Source organism: Pelmatolapia mariae, linkage group LG3_W, assembly GCF_036321145.2.
Source record: "Pelmatolapia mariae isolate MD_Pm_ZW linkage group LG3_W, Pm_UMD_F_2, whole genome shotgun sequence".
In the NCBI taxonomy this organism is placed as follows: Eukaryota; Metazoa; Chordata; class Actinopteri; order Cichliformes; family Cichlidae; genus Pelmatolapia; species Pelmatolapia mariae.
Genome location: NC_086229.1, coordinates 7,137,050 through 7,158,104, shown reverse-complemented (window position 1 = coordinate 7,158,104; position 21,055 = coordinate 7,137,050). Strand labels below are relative to the sequence as shown.

Sequence of the window (21,055 nt, the reverse complement as noted above, 5' to 3'; positions counted from 1 at the left end):
GACAAGACAGGAACAAGAGAGGAACAGTGTGGACAGCTGCTTACCACTCACCACTCCCCACCCCCAACAACAGCATCCAATACACACTCAACACAAGGCTCCAGTCTGTCTCTCTAAACCACCTAGTTTAGGAGAAAACTGAGGAGGATTAAAGCCAAGAAGGTAGCGGGTCCAGATGGCATCAGCTCAAGGGTCGTCAGGTCCATCACCTCACTACATGGATTCTGGATGTAGACTTCCGCAGGCACAAACATCCTCCACTGCAACCACTGAACATCCAAGGTATGGACACTGAGGCTGGGGACAGCTACAGGTACCTTGGTGTTCATCTGAACAATAAACTGGACTGGACTCATAATTCAGACGCCCTCTACAGGAAAGGGCAGAGCAGGCTGTACCTGCTGCTGAGACTCAGGGCCCACTCCTGAAGACCTTTTATGACTCTGTGGTGGCCACAGCCATCTTTTATGATGTGGTCTGCTGGGGCGGCAGCATCTCTGCTGGGGACAGGAAGAGACTGAAAAGGGCTGATCCGGAGGGCCAGCTCTGTTCTAGGATGCCCTCTGGACCCAGCGGAGGTGGTGAGTGACAGAAGAATGGCCTGTTGTTCTGTTCATATGGTAAATGGCCTGTATTTGTATAGCGCTTTACTAGTCCCTAAGGACCCCAAAGCGCTAGTGATGGGATTTCCAGCTCTTTTTAGAGAACCGGCTCTTTCGGCTCCGAACCGGCTCTTCAGGTTGTTTTGTTGCTTTAATTAATTTATTATTAACAATAATATAAAATTATGCTCAAACGTAATTACTGATGTAAAAAAAGTGGTTTTATTTATATATGTTTATATATAAATATATACGGTGTCCCCTAGAGACACGTACAAACTCCAAAAAGCTCGTGCAAATTCCAAAACACATTTCTAGCGTTAACTGAACTTCCAAAACAGAGCATATGTGTATTGTTTGTGTATTTATACACAAGCACTCATGTATATTCAAATAATTTTTAAAAAGGGTTCATTTACCTGTTACTACCACACACCAAATCCAGTCGTTGGTACTTGCTGGCTTGTGTAGCCACTAGGTAACAAAAGCTCAACAGTGCGCCTAGCATCCTGGAGCACTTTTGTTGTCTTTTGTACGTGTTTTGGAGTTTTTACGTGCGTCTGATTTTTTACATGCTTCTGAGTTTTTATGTGTTTTGGAGTTTGTATGTGCTTTGTCTCTAGGGGCCACCGTAAATATACTTTTATTTATTCACTCCACATAAAATGTAATAAATAAATCATATAATACAAAAACCAACTATTCACAGTTTAACTTTTAACTATTTAAAAATTTCAGCTTTTTCCTTTTAAACATATTTAAAGTGTAACAACACAAAACACTGCAAACCACAACACAATTAAATATAAATTAAAAAATGAAAAACAAAAAGAAGATGCATATTCTCTGTCATATGAGCCTGCATGAATAAACTTTCTGACTCCTTTATCATCTGCAACTGAAAATAGTTGTGGATGATTACTATACCTTTCTAATGTGACGTTGTTGTCCCTGGCTCTCTTTCTCTGTCTCTCCCTCCCGCTCTGTTCCTCTGCTACTGAGTGTAACTACCGCCCCTCCCCCCTCTGCCTAGGGCAAAGCACAAGGCTCGCGTGCGGAGTGAAGCGGAAAAAAAGTGCGAGAGAGAGGGTGAGAGAAAGGGAAAAAAAACCCCACGACTCGCGATAAGGAGCCGGCTCGCATCGTTCACGTCAAAGATCCGGCTCTAAGAGCCATTTCGTTCGCGACCGATACATCACTATAAAGCGCTTTACACAACCAGTCATCCACCCAGTCACACACACATTCACACACTCAATATGATCTCAATAAAAGAGTGCACCTTTCTGCTTGAAGTCCACAGTGAGTCAGTGTGTGTCAGTGAATGCATCATGTGTGCTTCACGGCTCCATCTAGTGGACTGATAGTAGAGCAGCTGATGGCAGCTTCCTCTGCCTCACACTGCTGTCTGACTGCATTCAGCTGACACTGAAATGAAGCAGGAAAGAAGCAGCTGATATTTGGACAGCACACATGATGGAAAGGAGGATTTCAGTTGATGTGCACATGAATGATTTGTGTTTCTTCTGCAGGTGAAGGTAGAAAGTGTGTGTGAGCTGATGTGAACTGAGCAGCATGGATCAGTGTGAGGACAGAGAGGAGGGAGTCCCTCCCTCTAAAAGCACTCTGTGTGGGGAACATGAGAGCCAGACCAAAGCTCAGAGGTGAGATGACCATCTCTAACTGTCCATGACTCTTCTCTATGTCACAGCTCAGCACTCACATCACTGCTCCATCATTATTCACAGAAACCCACCTGGACCTCCACCCAGCTCTGTGTCCTTAAAGAGTGACCGGTCCAGAAATCATCCCATTAAATTCAAAGAGCAGCCTGTGTCTGCTGCAGAGAGGTGAGCTGTTAGTAACATGAACTCTTTGATTTAAATGATTTTGATGTTTCCTGGTCTGTAAAATGCATCTCTGTAGACAGTGTTGGGAAGGTTACTTTTAAAATGTATTCCATTACAGAATACTGAATACATGCCCCAAAATGTATTCTGTAACGTATTCCATTACATTACTCAATGAGAGTAACGTATTCTGAATACTTTGGATTACTTAATATATTATCATGCTTTTTACAACTACGTGAATGTACTATTGCTGTGTGATTTATTACTATTACTGAAGGTCCGCGGCTCCGAACCGTAGTAAACGGACCTCTGGCTAATGGTTCATGTCGGGCTCGTAGCTGAAAACTAGCTTGACTTTGCTGTCTGGGTCAACTTTGCTAGCAAGAGACAGAGAGAGGCGTTGAAAGGCTGCTGCAACGGAACTTATTGTTCCGGAGGAAAACACGAACACAGTGTACAGTTGAGTCTTAATAGCTTACTTACAGCTGGGCTCGTCAGGCTCTCTTCTTGGCTGCTGTGGTTATTATTATATTTACATGCTTCCAGCTCCCGTTTTTGCTCCGTGACAGCTCGGACTTTTCCTTTCTCTCCCTCCCTCGCTCACAGACACATAACGGGTATGGTAGTCCATTCTCCCTGCAGCATGGACTACACTGCCCATGATGCTACATTGTTTAGAGCTATGCCTGTAGCATTCTGCCTATTAGCTTAGCACAACAACAACAACAAAAAGGCGCTCTCTCACCCAGGAAACACGCAGAGAGAGAGCGTCGTCCTGTAACCATGGCAACCGTAACGCTGCCGCCTGGAACAACAGAACAGCTGTCAAACAAACCCAAACAATCCGGACCTGTTTCAATATGAAACAGGAAAGTACCGCAGTGTAATCCATTTATTTTAACAAAGTAACTGTATTCTAAATACCACCTTTTAAAACGGTAACTGTAACGGAATACAGTTACTCATATTTTGTATTCTAAATAGGTAATGGATGTATTCCGTTACTCCCCAACACTGTCTGTAGAAGAGCAATGTCTCAAAGCACACACAGGCTCAGCTGTAACTGTCAGGTTATCTGGTTTAAGACACATTTGGACACAATTGGCTGTTTTTAACTATTTATTTTAATCACAGGTGTAAATTTAGACTTCACACATCTGGATCCTAAACTATGATAGAAACAGCTGCTAGCAGTGGGTAGTTTGACTTTAGCCTGGTGGCTAAGCTAACAGAAACCAGCGTGACAGCTGTGCTCTGTGAGAATGATACGCTGCTCTAGAAAGCAAACAAAGGTTTGTGCGGCTCCTCTTCAGAAAAGTGTACAGAGACACTGTATTAGACAAAGGCTCGGCGTGTGAGCCCAGAAGTGTGTAACAGGTGGATGAAGGAGAACCATCACAGTCACGTCTCCATCCCGCCTTTATTAATGAACTTCCTGTTGCTTGCAGATGACAGCAACACCAAGTGTTTGTGCCACATGATGCTGCAGGATTTGTTAACATTTCCATGATGTCTTGATGCATGCTCAATCATCCAGGTAAGTAAATCTCCAAAAGTTGATTCTGTTCATCTGGACGTAGCGTTTTGTGGGAGAAACGTTTCGTCACTCATCCAAGTGACTTCTTCAGTCTCAGCTGACTGCAGGTTTCCCCAATCTTATAAACAGTTGTTACGGGTTCAAAATTGAGGATGAGAGTAAAACAATGATAGTCCAGAAGAGGTCGTTCAAACAATTGATTTTAATGAATGCACGCAGCGTGGAGAGGTGCAAACTGCAAAACAGTTGTACATCTCTACCCAAAATACACTCTAGATTACTTTTATAACATCAGGGTATTGTAACGCCCCTTCTTGCGTTTACAAGCACATAATTTGCATGTACAGAACATCCATGTATTTTAAGAATTAAATGCAAACACAGAAGTTCCTCCTTGTGGCATACTCTTCCGAATATGGTGATGACCTAAGGCCTTTGAGGTCACCATGGACTGGACATCCTTCTGTCACCTGTAACTAGGCAAACTCAAATACCACAAGAAGCTGAATACATTCAGGCCTTTGCTCAGCTACTATTTTACTGTAACAATATACTCAGCATATGAGTTATGATACATATATATTTAACTCAATCATTTTAAAGTAGTTATAACTGCACCTGTAATAAACATGTTAATATTTGATTATGATAACCCCTATAATATAAATTATAACATAATGCCAGCAGCTTCAATAAACACTTTGATGAAATGATAATTAATGCAATGATAAGATGATGGTTATGTAAAATAATCCCTGTAATTCCACACAGTACATTTACATAATGACTGAAACCAGCCCACTGACGGAACAATGGGCTGGGAGGTCAGTTCCTTAATCTTAATTATGCAAATTCTCGTGACCATTGATCAACAACCACTGACCAAAACCCACTGATCAGTGGCCATGAGTACCATTCACAGAGAGTTGGGGAATGGCTGTCCAGATGAACAGATTCAACTTTTGGAGATTTACTTTCCTGGATGATTGAGAATGCATCAAGACATTTTAACCCACTTTGGCAAGGACTGCCTAAAGCTTGTACGTCAGTATGAGCAAACAGCACGTAAGATGGCGGACTACAGGAACCACCTGAGATTCAGCCTCAGATGCCGACAAAACAGGATTACTCCTAAAAGTCTGCAAATGAGCTCTTCAGTCAAAGGCTTCCGGGCAACAAAAATCCTCCAGAAGGCACAGCATCAGTTGCTTAATGAACAGGTGAGGCAAAAAAATTTTACCATCGACATGCTAAAATCTCAAGAGGAGCGGATCCGACGGAGACTGACAATGCTTCTAGATGAGAATACTCTTAAAAAGGTGTTTGACTTTACTGAGAAGGCTCGTCTAGCACAGCACAAGAAGTCTAAGACCAGGCAACAAAGGAAGTTTGACTTACTTGTTGTACATCGGAAACCACCGCAAAATACGGAGAGTGTCCTCAGTGGCCAGAAGAGACACGGATGTGACACGGAGGATGTGGACCAGTAGGTGAAGAATTTGTCTGACAGACAGCTCACCCAAACAGAGAAAAACATCCTTGCTAAAGGGTTGAATTTTGCTGTCACACCGAGACAAATCCCGCTAGTGGAGCTGATCACAGCCACAGAAACAGCAATTCGTAACAACAATATTGCAGAAGTGGAAGCAGAGCAATTACGGACGAAAGTTTTGCCCTTTCTCAGCAATGCAAAGCCCCCAGCATCCAACATCACCATGGAGGAGAGGAAGGCACTCACATCACTTAGTGATGACAACAACATTATCATCCTTCTGGCAGACAAGGGTAGGTGCACAGTATTGCTAAACCAGAAAGACTATCATGAGAAGATTTTGTCACTACTCAGTGATGAAAATACTTATGAGCCCCTGAAACGAGACCCAGGAAGTGGTTACAGCAGGGGTGATAGACTGTCTGAAGCAGTTAGAACAAGACAAGGCTACACCAAGTCTGTATGGTTTACCGAAAATACATAAGCAGGGTGCACTTTTAAGACCGATTGTCTGTATGATCAACTCGGTCACCTATAACATCTCCAAGTTACTGGCTTCGATCCTCAACCCGCTGGTGGGCAGCTCTGAACACCACATCCAGAACACCCTGGATTTTGTTGAGAAGGTGAGACATGTCATTATGGAGGCAGATGAAACCATGGTCTCATACGACGTTACATCTCTCTTCACTTGCATCCCAGTCATGGAAGCGTTGGAGGTAGTCCGTAAGAGATTACAGGATGACACCAACCTCAGCAACAGCACCACTCTGAGCATCGACCAAGTGTGTTTGCTTTTGGAACTGTGTCTTCATTCAACCTACTTCACATACAAGGGTCAGTTCTACAGGCAGAAACATGGGTGTGCCATGGGCTCCCCAGTTTCACCCATCGTGACCAATTTGTACATGGAAGAAGTGGAAAAGAGGGCTTTGCTATCCTACCCTGGAACACCACCAAGCCATTGGTTCAGATATGTGGATGACACCTGGGTGAAAATCAAATCTCAGGACGTACTACATTTCACAGATCACATTAACTCGGTGGACCGACACATCAAGTTCAACAGGGAGGATATGAAAAGTGTCAGCTTAGCCTTCTTAGACTGTGAGATTTCCATCAGTAATGGGGGACATCTAAAAGCTGACGTGTACCGTAAACCTACACATACGGATCAGTATCTAAGGTTTGACTCTCATCATCCACTGGAGCACAAACTGGGTGTCATCAGGACGCTACAACACAGAGCGAACACCATCCCCACTGACACAGCGGCCAGGGAGGCAGAAGGACAGCACATCAAGAAGGCCCTGAGTAAATGTGGTTATCCCAGCTGGACTTTTGTCAAAGCGGGAAAGGCACCTAAAGAAAGCTCAAGCCGATCCAGGAGAGAAGGACAACCGCTGCCCAGGCGAAAACCTGTAGTGATCCCATATGTGTCAGGAGTATCGGAACAGTTGAGACGCATTTTTTCTAAACACCGGGTCTCTGTGGCTTTTAACCCTTTTGAAGCCGGTCGGAGCGGACACGCTCCATTTTGCGTAACTATTTTAAAATCCCGGTAGCTCTGCAACCACGTAAGCTAGCGCAATAATTAATTTTGCATATGAAACCGGAGGAGGTGTACTTACATCTTATGCCATCAGCTTGTCCTAGGTCACAGTTTCCTTCCACATAAAGCTTTGCAAAAACTGCATAAAAAGCACTTGCAGCAACAAAAACATAATATTCCAGAAACACGCTTTGCCGATCCGATCAGCTGTTCGTAACACTTCCTACGTCCATCAGCGCGAACTATCACATGTCCGCCATGACCTGTCTGAAACCGGAAGTGACGTCATTTTGCGGAAATGTAGTTTTTTTTACCACCAGGCCCTTATAAGCCTATACTGGTTTTTAAAAGCTATGTTTGACTTTATGACTTTCTGTGTTGTTTCTGGGATGCTTAGGACTCATATTGCACTGCTGGAAATAGTTTATTTTTGATGCATATGCTGTTTTTTTGCAAATTTCCATCATAATATTTATTTTTGTTTTTCCTGCAGTATATAAAAATTTGTGTATTTCAAAAATAAAACTATGGAGACACTTAAAATAAATTTCCTGTGGTGGGAAACTAGTTTGTGCAACTTTTTTGTATTTACAGTTTTGAGGGATAAGCCTCTTAAATTTCTCTAACTAGAAATATATGTTAAAAAAACAAAAACGATTTTCAATTTTTTTGTAGTTTATTGCACTTTTTTGCAATTTATGTAATTACTATGCACTTAATGCATACATATTATTAAAATTTGGGCTATAATGGTTGTATTGATGTATATCTGTCACGGTTCGGCATGGCAGACCGTGGGGGGTGTAGGGAATGAGGACCCAGTCATGGTACTCTGTGTATAAACAGTGCGTTTATTTACAGTGATGGAAATAACAACAATAAATCCCCGTGTTTTCCCCAGACTCCCGTGTCGTGTTCTCCTAGCGCTCTCTGCTCCCGTGTGTCGGCACTCCCTGTGCCCGCTGCTCTTCATGCCTCCCACGCACCTCCTGCAGGGAACAATAGTGGCAGCCGTCAGCACACTTATCTATGGCAGGCATACACTAAACGACAAAACCTAAACTGGTGACTAACGTGGAGTCTCAAGCAATGATCCTGCGTCGGTGGGAGCTCCAAGACTCTTTTAAGTAGCTCCCCCGACGAGGCCTGATCAGCAGCAGGTGTGTGGCTTTGGGTGTGGCCAGTCCGCCAGCAGGACCACACCCACCAGGCCTGAAGGCGCCCACAGAGACACGCACACACACACACACAGACACATATGCACAAGCATAGAGAAAGGGGAGCAACACCAAAAATACATAACAATATAACAGGTCCATGACTGCCCAGGGGTCCTGGGTCACCCAGTCCCAGGACCCTGACAATATCAACTTGAAATGCTCCCAAAAATGGCACTACAACATGTAAAAATATAATCTAAGCTCTGGCGGACTTGGTTCTATGGTAGGTCTTAAAGGGTTAAACCCCAAAACACGCTGCGCCACAAACTGGTCCACCCCAAGGATTGGGTCCCCCAACACAAACAGAGTAACATAGTATACGCTGTTAAGTGCCAGGAGGATTGCCAGTATTTACACATCCGGGAAACCAAACAACCTCTGGCGAAGCGGATGGCACAACACAGAAGAGCTACCTCGTCAGGCCAGGACTCTGCAGTCTATTTACACCTACTGGCCAGTGGACACTCTTTCAATGATGAGGATGTACACATCCTGGACAGGGAGGAACGCTGAGCGCGGAGTCAAGGAGGCCATTTACGTGAAACGGGTATGACCATCCCTGAATCGAGGAGGGGGCCTAATGGTACATCTTTCGCCATCTTACAATGCTGTGATTGCAGCCATTCCCCAACTCTCTGTGAATGGTACATAACAAAACAAAAGCATGCAAAAGCCCAACAAAATAAATCACTACACGATAAAAAAAGATCAAGAATAAAAAACATCACTACATGCAAGCAAATAAAAACACCAAGTTAAACATTGTCCATTACACCCTGTGACATCAATATGGAGCATAAGTGAGTTTAGGATAGAATCAGACTCAACTAAAGTTAGCTAAAAAAAGCTAGCTGGGTACGTCTTTCGCCACCTTACAACGCTGTGACTGCAGCCATTCCCCAACTCTGTGTAAACTGGTACTCATGGCCATTGATCAGTGGGCTTTGATCAGTGGGTTTTGGTCAGTGGTTGTTGATCAATGATCATGAGAATTTGCATAATTAAGATTAAGGAACTGACCTCCCAGCAAATTGTTCCTTCAGTGGGCTGGTTTCAGTCATTATGTAAATGTACTGTTTATAAGACTGGGGAAACCTGCAGTCAGCTGAGACTGAAGAAGTCACTTGGATGAGTGACGAAACGTTTCTCCCACAAAACGCTACGTCCAGATGAACAGAATCAACTTTTGGAGATGTCCATGATGGTAACATCTCCTCGTCTAACTGCAAACAAATGAACGCTCCTAACAGCAGCTATCACAACCACAGAGGCAGACTGTTTCTCACTGTTGCATTCAGGGACATTTGTTTTCCTGTAAAAAGCTGAACTCTAATCTAAGAGGACTGTTACTGACAGGAAACAGCTGCATTATCTGCAGTCTGTGTGATCACAGCTGCTTCAATGACTTCATTATGTTTGTGTCTGCAGAGGTCAGAGGTCACAGTCTGCAGGATCCAGCTGTCTGTCTGTGACGAGTGACCGGTCCAAAGGAATTATTCCAGACTTCAGTAATGAACCTGGACCAATGAGGTCAGAGACTTTTGATGAGCTCCTTTACATGTTTGTGTTTTCCTGGATAAATGTGACCAAAGATTAATTAAAAAGAAAACAATCTTAGACTTTGTCCTGTAGCGCTGTGTGGCAGGCAGGATTGGACCCAAACACAACACTTTATAGATTTAGTCATTAACCCAGATTATGTTAATCATGTAAAATCCACAAACTTCATCTAGGCTCCTACAATAAGCTAAAACCTTCAGTGGCTTCCCCTGTAATTTATAAGCCTCAGTAATCAAACAGTATTAGTTATTCTGTTGTCTGACAAGAGGAACAGAAAAATAGATTAGAACAGATTTAGTTTGAATTGAGCTGTATTAATGTAACAGAGGATTAACAGGTGGTAAGTTTAAAACAGAAAGGAAACCCTTCTGAAGGGAAGAGCAGTGAAGCAGCCAAGAGAAGTAGCAAATATAAACTCAAGTAGTTAAAACTATAATTTATTTACAAAGAAAGCACTAAAATACTCTGGCCAGGCAGAAACATGAAGTTAAAAACATTAAAAGCCATTAAAACAATACAGCCAAAATTCAATGGGCTCAGCCATGATGATCAAGTCCCATAAAAGTCCAAACGACGCAGAAACCAACAGGATCGTCGCCGTCCTGTCCTTCTCTTCATTCTGGTGCCGACTAAAAAGGAGAGAGGGCCAGTAGCAGTCACCATTCTTAGATTCCACTGGAGATTCGTCTTAGACGGGATTGATCGGGATGGGCAGAGCTCCTAACTCCACCCGCCACTGTGCTGTGCTTCACACGCGTAGCCATGGTGTCACCGTCCCGGGGACATAAGGCGCCATCCCGCTGCCTCTCAATCCCCTGCCGTAGGCTTCTCTCGGCGAGGAGCTACCTCCCCTCAACACCAACACAGACCTCTCTGCTCAGCCCCGATCACCCTCTCCAGTGTGCGGTCGTCCGCGATCTCCGGTCCCTTTCTCCTTTGAGGCACGCACCGGCTGACTGCCTATAGCCGGGCCTCTGTGTCACTCTGCGCGGCCGTCGCCCACACCGGTTACCACGCCATGTCGCTCCTCTCCTCTCTCCGTCTCTCACACTCCCTCTCTTATTAAATAGCTGTGGCGAACCCCAGGTGTGCCAGGTTAATGATCAGGAGGGGCTGTGGAATGGGTATCTCCCCGGAACAATTCACATACCAAAACAAAAGCATGCAAAAGCCCAACAAAATAAAACACTACACGCTAAAAAAAGATCAAGAATAAAAAACATCACTACATGCAAACAAATAAAAACACCAAGTTAAACTTTGCCCATTCCACCCTGTGAGATCCCCCCAAGCTTTAATGGTGGCAGTCCCTGACACCCAGCGCTTTATCAGGCCTATAACTTATGCAGTTGTCCCATATTCCTTCTGCTGGAGCACCCATTCTCCTCTCATTTCAATGTATAGAAGGGGAAGGCAAAACACATTTTTAGCTGGCATCCACTCCTCACGCTCTGGAGCCATGGATTACAATCTTAAACTCAACCTTCCAGCCACATAGATAACCCGAACTTACATTTTCTGCCCAACGTAACATAGTTTGAAGTCACTTAACAGCTCTCAGCTAGGGACTACCAGGGCCCTCCCAGTCTAGCCTGGATTTGAGCTATTCCATCAGAGCTGCATAGCAGCTAACCAAGACCCTCTATCCCGCAATCCCTCCAGCCCACTTAAGTGACATCGAACATTGGACATTGAATAATGAGTTCTAGTAATGTGGCCTGCAAGTCATTCCATAACGTTACTCAGGGCCAAAAAGTTCAACCATTTTCCAACATGGAATTTTATCCCTCCCGTGCTAACGTTCCCACATCATTATATTTACCATTCCCCTGCCTACTACCCACTGCTCAGAACCCGGATCCTGTTGACAACGCCACTTTGTAACCGATGTAATGGTGATTGAGAATTAACACAGGTGTTACTGAGCGGAGGGAAACCCTCCGTAAAAACGGACGGAGTAGTGAGCAGCCAAGGGAATAGACTTGATTAAAAAACTGTATGACTAAAATGTAATTTATTATATTTAACAGTTAAATATAATAATGGGGCGATCGTGGCTCAAGAGTTGGGAGTTCGCCTTGTAATTGGAAGGTTGCCGGTTCGAGCCCCGGCTTGGACAGTCTCGGTCGTTGTGTCCTTGGGCAAGACACTTCACCCGTTGCCTACTGGTGGTGGTCAGAGTGCCCGGTGGCGCCAGTGTCCGGCAGCCTCGCCTCTGTCAGTGCGCCCCAGGGTGGCTGTGGCTACAATGTAGCTTGCCATCACCAGTGTGTGAATGTGTGTGTGAATGGGTGGATGACTGGACGTGTAAAGCGCTTTGGGGTCCTTAGGGGCTAGTAAAGCGCTATACAAATACAGGCCATTTACCATTTACCAAAAATGTAAAATGAATTAAAACAACCCTGGCCAGGGAACAACACAATAAAAATCAATAAAACACAACATTAAAATTCCAGTGGCGTCTGCCATGATATAAGAGTCACTAGAAATTAAAAATCCAGGCAAAAGGTGAAGAAGGGAGGAAACCCGGCGGCGTACTCGCCGTCCTATCAGTGTTCTCCGCTCCGGCGTGCCCGGGTGGGCAGAGCTCTTAACTCTGCCCGCCGCTTCCCAGCAACACGCCAATTGGCACCGGCCCGTCTCGCCGGGGGAGGTAGAGCTCGCTGGTGTCGTATCCTCGTTCACCACTCCACGCCAACCTTTCCCAGCCCGTCTGCGGGCTTGCAGGCATCGCCACCTGACACCATTCACTCCGCCATCTCTGCCGCTCTGTCTCTCCAGGCTGTTCTCTGGTCTGCCAGGCCTCTTGTCCACCTCTGTGCCCTTCCAGGTGTATCTGATTTGTTATTAGAAGTGGGCGGACTCTCTCCGGGACAAGTTAATATATACAATAAAACATGCAATAAAACCGTAAGAATAAAACACTCCACGTTGAAACACAGTAAAACACAGCAAACATGCAAGAAATAAAACCTTCAAATAAAGTCGGTTCTTCCCTGGATGACATCCCCCCACATTAAAACGTTAGTAGTCTCTGCTACGGCACAGCTTCCAGTCCTATAATTCTGGTAGTATCAGCGACATTCCGCAAACCTATTGAAGTCCCGATTTCTGTTTTATTAAACCTGAAGCAGAAGTATAATGATGTGCGCCATTCTGTCCCATGCTACAAAATGATCCATTTCATGTCCCAATGGCATCACTACCTAGCAGGTATGGTGGGGATACTTCCAGGCATAACCTGGGCTTCATGCTTTATCCCAAGCACTGCTGCCTAGCAGCAAATCATAACCCCATGTCCCGCAACAGTCCAGCCGATCTCCCATGACACCCCAAGGTTGGACGTTTCTCTATTACTCCTGTGGCCAGCACTCATACCCGCGCACACTGTCCACAACCCTCTGCTCGGGTGGCTCTTTCACGACAGATACAACTCGGTTTACCTTCCATTTTCTTACAGGATGCTCCCAAAGCAACAGGTACCTTCCTAGCTGCTAGTAAGTCCAGACATCTCGCATCCTGCTCAGGCCTTTTAAATTTCGGCAGCCACGGGGCTCCGGGACATACAGGCATCATCAACTTTGCTATTCCCCTGACTACCCCAACTGCTCTTAACTCCGTATCCTATGTCGACAACACCAATTATGTAACGGTGGAATGGGTATCTCCCCGGAACAATTCACATAACAAAACAAAAGCATACAAAAGCCCAACAAAATAAATCACTAAACGATAAAAAAAGATCAAGAATAAAAAACATCACTACATGCAAGCAAATAAAAACACCAAGTTAAACATTGTCCATTACACCCTGTGACATCAATATGGAGCATAAGTGAGTTTAGGATAGAATCAGACTCAACTAAAGTTAGCTAAAAAAAGCTAGCTGGGTACATCTTTCGCCACCTTACAACACTGTGACTGCAGCCATTCCCCAACTCTGTGTAAACTGGTACTCATGGCCATTGATCAGTGGGCTTTGATCAGTGGGTATTGGTCAGTGGTTGTTGATCAATGGTCATGAGAATTTGCATAACTAAGATTAAGGAACTGACCTCCCAGCCCATTGTTCCTTCAGTGGGCTGGTTTCAGTCATTATGTAAATGTACTGTTTATAAGATTGAAACCTGCAGTCAGCTGAGACTGAAGAAGTCACTTGGATGAGTGAAGAAATGTTTCTCCCACAAAACGCTACGTCCAGATGAACAGAATCAACTTTTGGAGAAAGCTGGCTGAGTTTAGTTTAGTCTTACAACAACATGAACACACTCACATGACTTTTCTATTGGTTATAAATTGTCCATGAAAGTTTCCATAGTTCATGGTCGTCCATCAATATTTAATATTTCCCAGAGCTTTAACCTCAGTGCATACAATCAAATCTAACAGTGTTAGCCACTTTAGTCCTTTTAATTAACAAAAGGCTGCCTTGTTCCTTAGTGTTGATGAAATCAAAGGAACTGTGAGGAACTGCAGTGTGGTCAATTCTGGATGTTTTACATTGACAGTAAATGATTTTAGTGATAAAGAAGTGTGTTCACAGAGAGCGGAAGAGGAGTGGTGTTTGTGAGGAGGAGCAGCTGCCCTGCTGTCCTTTGTGTCAGGACGTCCTGAAGGATCCAGTCTCTACCAGCTGTGGACACTGGTTCTGCAGACAGTGCATCTCTTCATACTGGGACCACTCTGCTTCATCAGGAGACTCCTCCTGTCCCCAGTGTGGAGAAAGATCCAGAAGCAAAGCTGGACTGCAGACAGCCAGTCAGAGCAGCTGTGTACAAAGTAAGACTGAACATCTGTCTGCTGATGGACTCGTTTCTGAAAACTTGACTTCTTGTTGTTGTTCAGACATTGAAGAGTTTTCTTTCTGTTTTTCTTTCTTTCAGCAGATGTTGGTCTGCAGGAGGTTTTAGATGAACATAAGATCAGTCTGAGGACGAGATGTGAACATGTGACTGAAGCAAGTGATGAAACAGGAAGTAGAACCCTCCTAAACAGGATCTACACTGAGCTCTACATCACAGAGGGACAGAGTGAAGAGATTCATACCCAACATGAGGTGAGGCAGCTGGAGACAGCTTCCAAGATGGATGCCCTCCATGACACTCCAATCAGGTGCCAGGACATCTTTAAAGCCTTCCCTGACCAACAGAGACCCATCAGAGTGGTTCTGACCAATGGCGTGGCTGGTGTTGGAAAAACCTTCTCAGTGCAGAAGTTCACTCTGGACTGGGCAGAGGGCTTGGAGAACCAACATGTCAGTGTGGTGGTTCTGCTTTCATTCAGGGAGCTGAACCTGATCAGAGATGAGCAGTACAGTCTTCTGGAGCTGCTCCATGTTTTCCATCCAACATTACAGAAGGTCACAGCAGAGAAGCTGGCTGTCTCTCAGCTTTTGTTCATCTTTGACGGCCTGGATGAAAGCAGACTTTCATTGGATTTCACCAACAGGAAGCTGCTGTCTGATGTCACACAGAAGTCATCAGTCAGCCAGCTGCTGACAAACCTCATCCAGGGGAATCTGCTTCCCTCGGCTCTCGTCTGGATCACTTCCCGACCTGCAGCAGCCAATCAGATCCCTCCTACATGTGTTGACAGGCTAACAGAAGTACGAGGCTTCACTGACGCCCAGAAGGAGGAGTACTTCAGGAGGAGATTCAGTGATGAAGAGCTGTCCAGCAGAATCATCTCCCACATGAAGACATCCAGGAGCCTCCACATCATGTGTAGTATCCCAGTCTTCTGCTGGATCACTGCTACAGTTCTGGAGCACATGTTGACTACAGAGCAGAGAGGAGAGCTGCCCAAGACCCTGACTGACATGTACTCACACTTCCTGCTGATTCAGACAAAGAGGAAGAAGAACAAGTACCATGAGGGACATGAGACGAGTCCACAGGAGCTGACGGAGGCTGACAGGGAAGTTCTTCTGAAGCTGGGGAGGCTGGCGTTTGAACATCTGGAGAAAGGAAACATCATGTTCTACCAAGAAGACCTGGAGCAGTGTGGTCTGGATGTGACAGAGGCCTCGGTGTACTCAGGAGTTTGTACAGAGATCTTCAAAAGAGAGTGTGTGATCTTCCAGAAACCAGTCTACTGCTTTGTTCATCTGAGCATTCAGGAGTTTCTGGCTGCAGTCTACATGTTCCACTGTCACACCAACAGGAAGACAGAGGTGCTGAAGAACTTCCTAAAATCAAAATCTTTGACCAAGATGATTTCAGGTCTTTTTGATAACAGAGATCTCCAATCACTTAATGTTTTACTGAGCAGAGTCATGTATAAATCCCTCCAGAGTCAAAATGGCCACCTGGACCTGTTTGTTCGCTTCCTTCATGGCCTCTGTCTGGAGTCCAACCAGAGACTCTTAGGAGGTCTGCTGGGTCAGACAAAGATCAGTCCAGGAACCATCCAGAGAGTCATCAACAACCTGAAGAAGATGAACAGTGATAAAATCTCTCCTGAAAGAAGCCTCAACATCTTCCACTGTCTGATGGAGATGAACGACCTCTCAGTACATCTGGAGATCCAAGAGTTCCTGACATCAGAGAACAGATATAAGGAACTCTCTGAGATCCAGTGCTCAGCTCTGGCCTTCATGCTGCAGATGTCAGAGGAGGTTCTAGATGAGTTGGACCTGCAGAAGTACAACACATCAAAGCGGGGACGACTGAGACTGATTCCAGCTGTGAGGAACTGCAAAAAGGCTCTGTGAGTCCAGATGTGATCATTAACATCATTAATTAGTGTAGATTAGTAGGTTAGTTCTTCAGATATACACAGTACTAAATGACTCTCATTAGTCTGGGTTTCTCAGATGAAATTATCTTTTCTGTTGATCAGGAAATGTGTGTGTGCACTTAGCATGATCCTACATTGATAGTCGTACGCTGTGTGTTGTAGATTCACATCTACATGTAGTACCTGTGTGGTGTCATTAGGGGGCAGTATTTTAAATCTGCTGCTGCTGTTGTTGGTCATTCGGACGCTGCTGTTAGAGAGACAGAAATCATGCCCTGGAGGTCGGGGCAGTGGCCCCCCACACCCTCTAGCAGATCATTACATGAAGGAACCTTTTAAAAACAAGCGCGTTCATGCTCACAGGTGTACACACGGGTGATCACACACACAAATTACACCCTTTTTGGCTCCTACCTCAAAGCACACTGTGCGCTGTCGATCTCACGTGCTGCACAATAATGTTTAATATTTAGTATTTACTGTCATATTCTCATATATCATTGTGATCTTGTTTATTACTCTCGTTTTCTTCTGCTTGCTTTCTTTTTTCTTTCTCAACAGGTGATCCAGGTGATCGATATATGTATTTTTTGTCTGCTTATTCTGTTGGTTTTTGTTTTTTGCCCTTTTTCCCCGTCCCTCTTCTCAGGTTTTTTTCTTTCCCTCTTTCTTTCTCCACATTCTCTCCTCCAGTCAAGTCTGTCCCGTATTCAGCAAGTGAAAATAAAATAAACAATAAAAAGTTGAATCAAATGGACCATTACGGCAAGGCTGGGATGGTCCATTTGGTAAAGTAAATCCGTTGGGCATCTTTCTTCGCCTTTAGACAATAATTCTGATGGCAAAAGAACCAAACGGGACAGGTTTAAAAAAAAAAAAAAAAAAAAAAAAAAAAAAAAAAAAAAAAAAATAAGAGAGACAGAAATAAGAGTCTATGGCTGTGTCCCAATTCAGGGTATGCACGCTTGAAGTACGCATTTCAAGTGCGAATACGTCACCGCCACGCGACAACGGCTGTCCCAATTCAAAGTGCACTTCAAATGCATACTCCAAATGCGCTGTCGATTTCCCCAAATATCAAGTGTGGTCCGGTGCACGCTTCGTGGTCCCATATATCCCACAATTCGTAGTGCAGCGGTGGGTGTGGATAATTTTGCCGCAAAATACGGCAGAAGGGAGCGGCTGAAGAGTGAACTGGCAAAAGTAAGTCCTGAATATTATGTCACTTATTTATATGCAAATTTTTAAGAACATTAAAACATTACTGTTGGCCACATGTCGGCAAAGTTATGTGACATTAGTGATGTTTGTACTTTCAGCGGTGACTTGGTTTTAAAGCCTCTACTTCTAAATATATATATAGTCAACCTTAATCTTACAGAGAATGTGATGATTTTATGGATAATTAAAGTCAGTCATATATCCACAAACACAACAAGCTGAAAGTCAGTGATGCTGCTCGGTTTGCAGTCCTGAATATCACGGCACAAGCAGGATTCACTGCACTGTTAATGTTAGCTATGTTATATTGCTGCCTCTGTTCGGTGGTGTCGAGCCAAACGGACTTTAACGTGTGTTTGAACGAGCTGACGGTTCACTCGTTAAGCTGAAAGAAAGATGCTTTAATCTCAGGAGTCACACATGTGTCCACTGGACCATCTGGAACTCTTCTTGTTTAGCACTCGTAATAACACAAACACTAAATCCTCCTTCTCTTGTGCTGTTTTGTAGCAGTGTATACACCTGAGACTGTCACCTGTCTGTCTGTCCTGCACTCTCTCTCTGTTTCGTTCTCTCTGATTGTGGAATAAAAGTATGAACATGTATTTATAAGTTACACTTGTGTTTGAATCCTGCAGCTTATCACACATTTGATTTCCATGTGTGACGACTGCAAGTGTCCAGAGTGAGGACAGACTGAGGGATCCACTGCTGCACATCATCTGTGAGGCTTTGCACCCCTGATGATCCACCAGGACAAACTCAGCAGTGTGTGAGGAAGAGGAGGAGGAAGAGCCAGCAGCAGCTGACAGATGGAGAGAATAGACAGACTGTTCCCTGTTTGTGAAGGACTGCTAGGAAAGTTTAACATAACTAATTGTCTGTCCTGAATCAGTCTTATTAGGTAATGTTCAAATAATGTTATCATCCCAGTGTTTTCAGTGTGGGAGAAAGTACTCAGGGCCTTCAACTTACACACTATGAAAGGCAGCAACAAGTTTAATATTCAGAAACCTAAAGTATGTATCAGCAGCAGAATGGAGCTAAAAATAAATGTTTGTTTCAGTTCTATGAAGCTTTGAGTATTTTGGATTAGTAATACTGCTGTGTTTGTTGCATCATATTGCTGTAATTGTTTATATGCTTTATATATTCTGAGGTAAGTTGATCTATAGTGTTACATCATATTCTATAATGATGTTATGTGTTTGTAGACTTTCTGCCCAGTTTGACCCATTTAGCAGAAGTCAGCCTGTTTAAGGCTCTGATATCTATTCTGTATGACTTAAAGCAGTTATGACATGGTCTGATTTTCTCACCCAATAAAGGAATATTTAATATATCAGTCTACTCTTCATTCCATCAGAAACAGTTTTCACAGCTCGTACATTTTCCTTTTTACACATATATGTAAGCATTGAGCCAAATTCAGTAATGCCAACAAATTAGACGAACAATATTTGTCTCTTATGTATAATACATCTATATATACACTGTCAAAGATACTTGTCTTTGAGTGAAGATTTAAGGTGATAGGAAATATAAATAACTGCAACTTTAATCTTTGACCCAGAGATCAAGCTCACTGCTGTAATATATCCTGTAATATATATATATATATATATATATACCATAATAATCTGACAATACATATAATATTGGCCATATTATATTTACATTACCACAGTAAGATGATTTTAGTCTCATGAACAACATTAGCTAATTGTTATTTACTAGCTAATCTTAAATGACTGTTCAGTACAGAAATGAATCCCAACTATCATGTTTTACAGTCCCGTGGTCTCAGCCTCAGATACTCAACTAATCAAAGTGATGTCATGACAAAAATGAAGGACCAACAGAATATTTTTTCTCCTTCATTTCTGTCACACACTGCTGTATGACACGTTTCTCGCAGTTAGTATCATGGTTGCTAGTCAACCTGAACAGCGCGACGAACGCTAGACCGTCCCATTTCACAACCCTCTCACTTCCGCACTTCCCGTACTTATAGTACGCACCGTCCGTAGTACGCGTAGTGTGCGTACTTCAAGCGTGCATACCCTGAATTGGGACACAGCCTATGAAGAGCTTCTTTGTAGTGAAGTGTACTCTGATGTTACAAAGAGACAAATATCCAAAGCAGTCACCGTCTGAGCTTCTCCTCTGACTACAGACAGAACTACAGACTCACCATAAACATGGTGAGTGAGGATGAAGGTGCTGAGGAAGACTCTGGTTTTGTGTGATTAAAGTGTGATGTACTGATGAGTGACAGAGCTGCGGTTCAGAGTGAGGCTCAGAGGTGAACCAGCTGTGCTCTCTTACTGCCCACAGTGGGACAAACTGAGTGAGAAGACACTGCTGACATCTGGACTGAACATGTGTCAAATATGTGAGCTGATGTCACAGCAGCACATGGATTCACTCTCATTCCTGCTGCTGCTCCTAATAACCAATGTCTGACTTCATGTCCTCATTAATCACAGAGCTGATTGTTCAATGTTTAGTTGTTGCTGCTGAAATGTCGTCCCTATTTTCTGCTGATGGAATTCACTGCTGTGTGTTTGGCTGCTGTTTACATCCACGAGCTGACTTCCGGGCAGCGCTGGCCAATCTTCATGATGTCATCAGTGCTTTATAGACGGTGGGAGGTTCATGTTGTAACCACAAAGTGTTTGTGTCCATACGCTGCAACCTTCCACACCATCCTTTATTGTACAGACTCAGCAGCAGCTCCATGGATCCCAAATCCAAGAGTGGAGAACAGATTTGAAGTGTGTCACATCCATGCAGTCACAGCTTTTTCCACCATGTTTCCACTGATATTAATCCTGTTCAATGACAAGTTTCATATCAGTGAATATGTTCGTTAGAACGTCCACTGACATGTTTAAGTGTCCTGCTGGAAATCACTCAAATCATCCATGAAATCCATGAAAAATCCTTTTAGTGTTTCTAACTTCACCATCTGTCCTCTCTCTCTCTCCATCCTCCTCACTGCTTCTTTCACTGATAATCACACAAACATCATATTCAGCTACAAAATAACACAATAATATCATCTGATGATCATTATTATAAGAGCAGGCTCCATATTTGATATCAGAGTAACACACTGCTTGGTTATGTGAAGTCATCATCAAGGAATGTGGGTCAAACAGAAGCTCTCTGATTGGTTGCTGACCTTGGTCACCTGTCCACTCTCACCTGTTTGTGTTTGCTCTCTCTTTGCTGTCTCCATCCTCTCTCTCCTTTCTCTCCCTCTCTGTCTTTGTAC

General features: G+C 43.9%; 1 protein-coding gene across 1 annotated transcript in view; it reads left to right on the top strand.

The window, feature by feature from the left end:
• The window catches only part of LOC135932109 (NACHT, LRR and PYD domains-containing protein 12-like), a 46,386-nt gene that overhangs the window by 912 nt on the left and 24,419 nt on the right, over positions 1–21,055 (top strand). Inside the window, exons 2-6 of the mRNA XM_065469951.1 lie at positions 377–581; positions 2,314–2,452; positions 9,685–9,786; positions 14,360–14,556; positions 14,691–16,524. Coding sequence (XP_065326023.1) covers positions 377–581; positions 2,314–2,452; positions 9,685–9,786; positions 14,360–14,556; positions 14,691–16,524 — 2,477 coding nt within the window. The remainder of the gene's footprint in view (positions 1–376; positions 582–2,313; positions 2,453–9,684; positions 9,787–14,359; positions 14,557–14,690; positions 16,525–21,055) is intronic.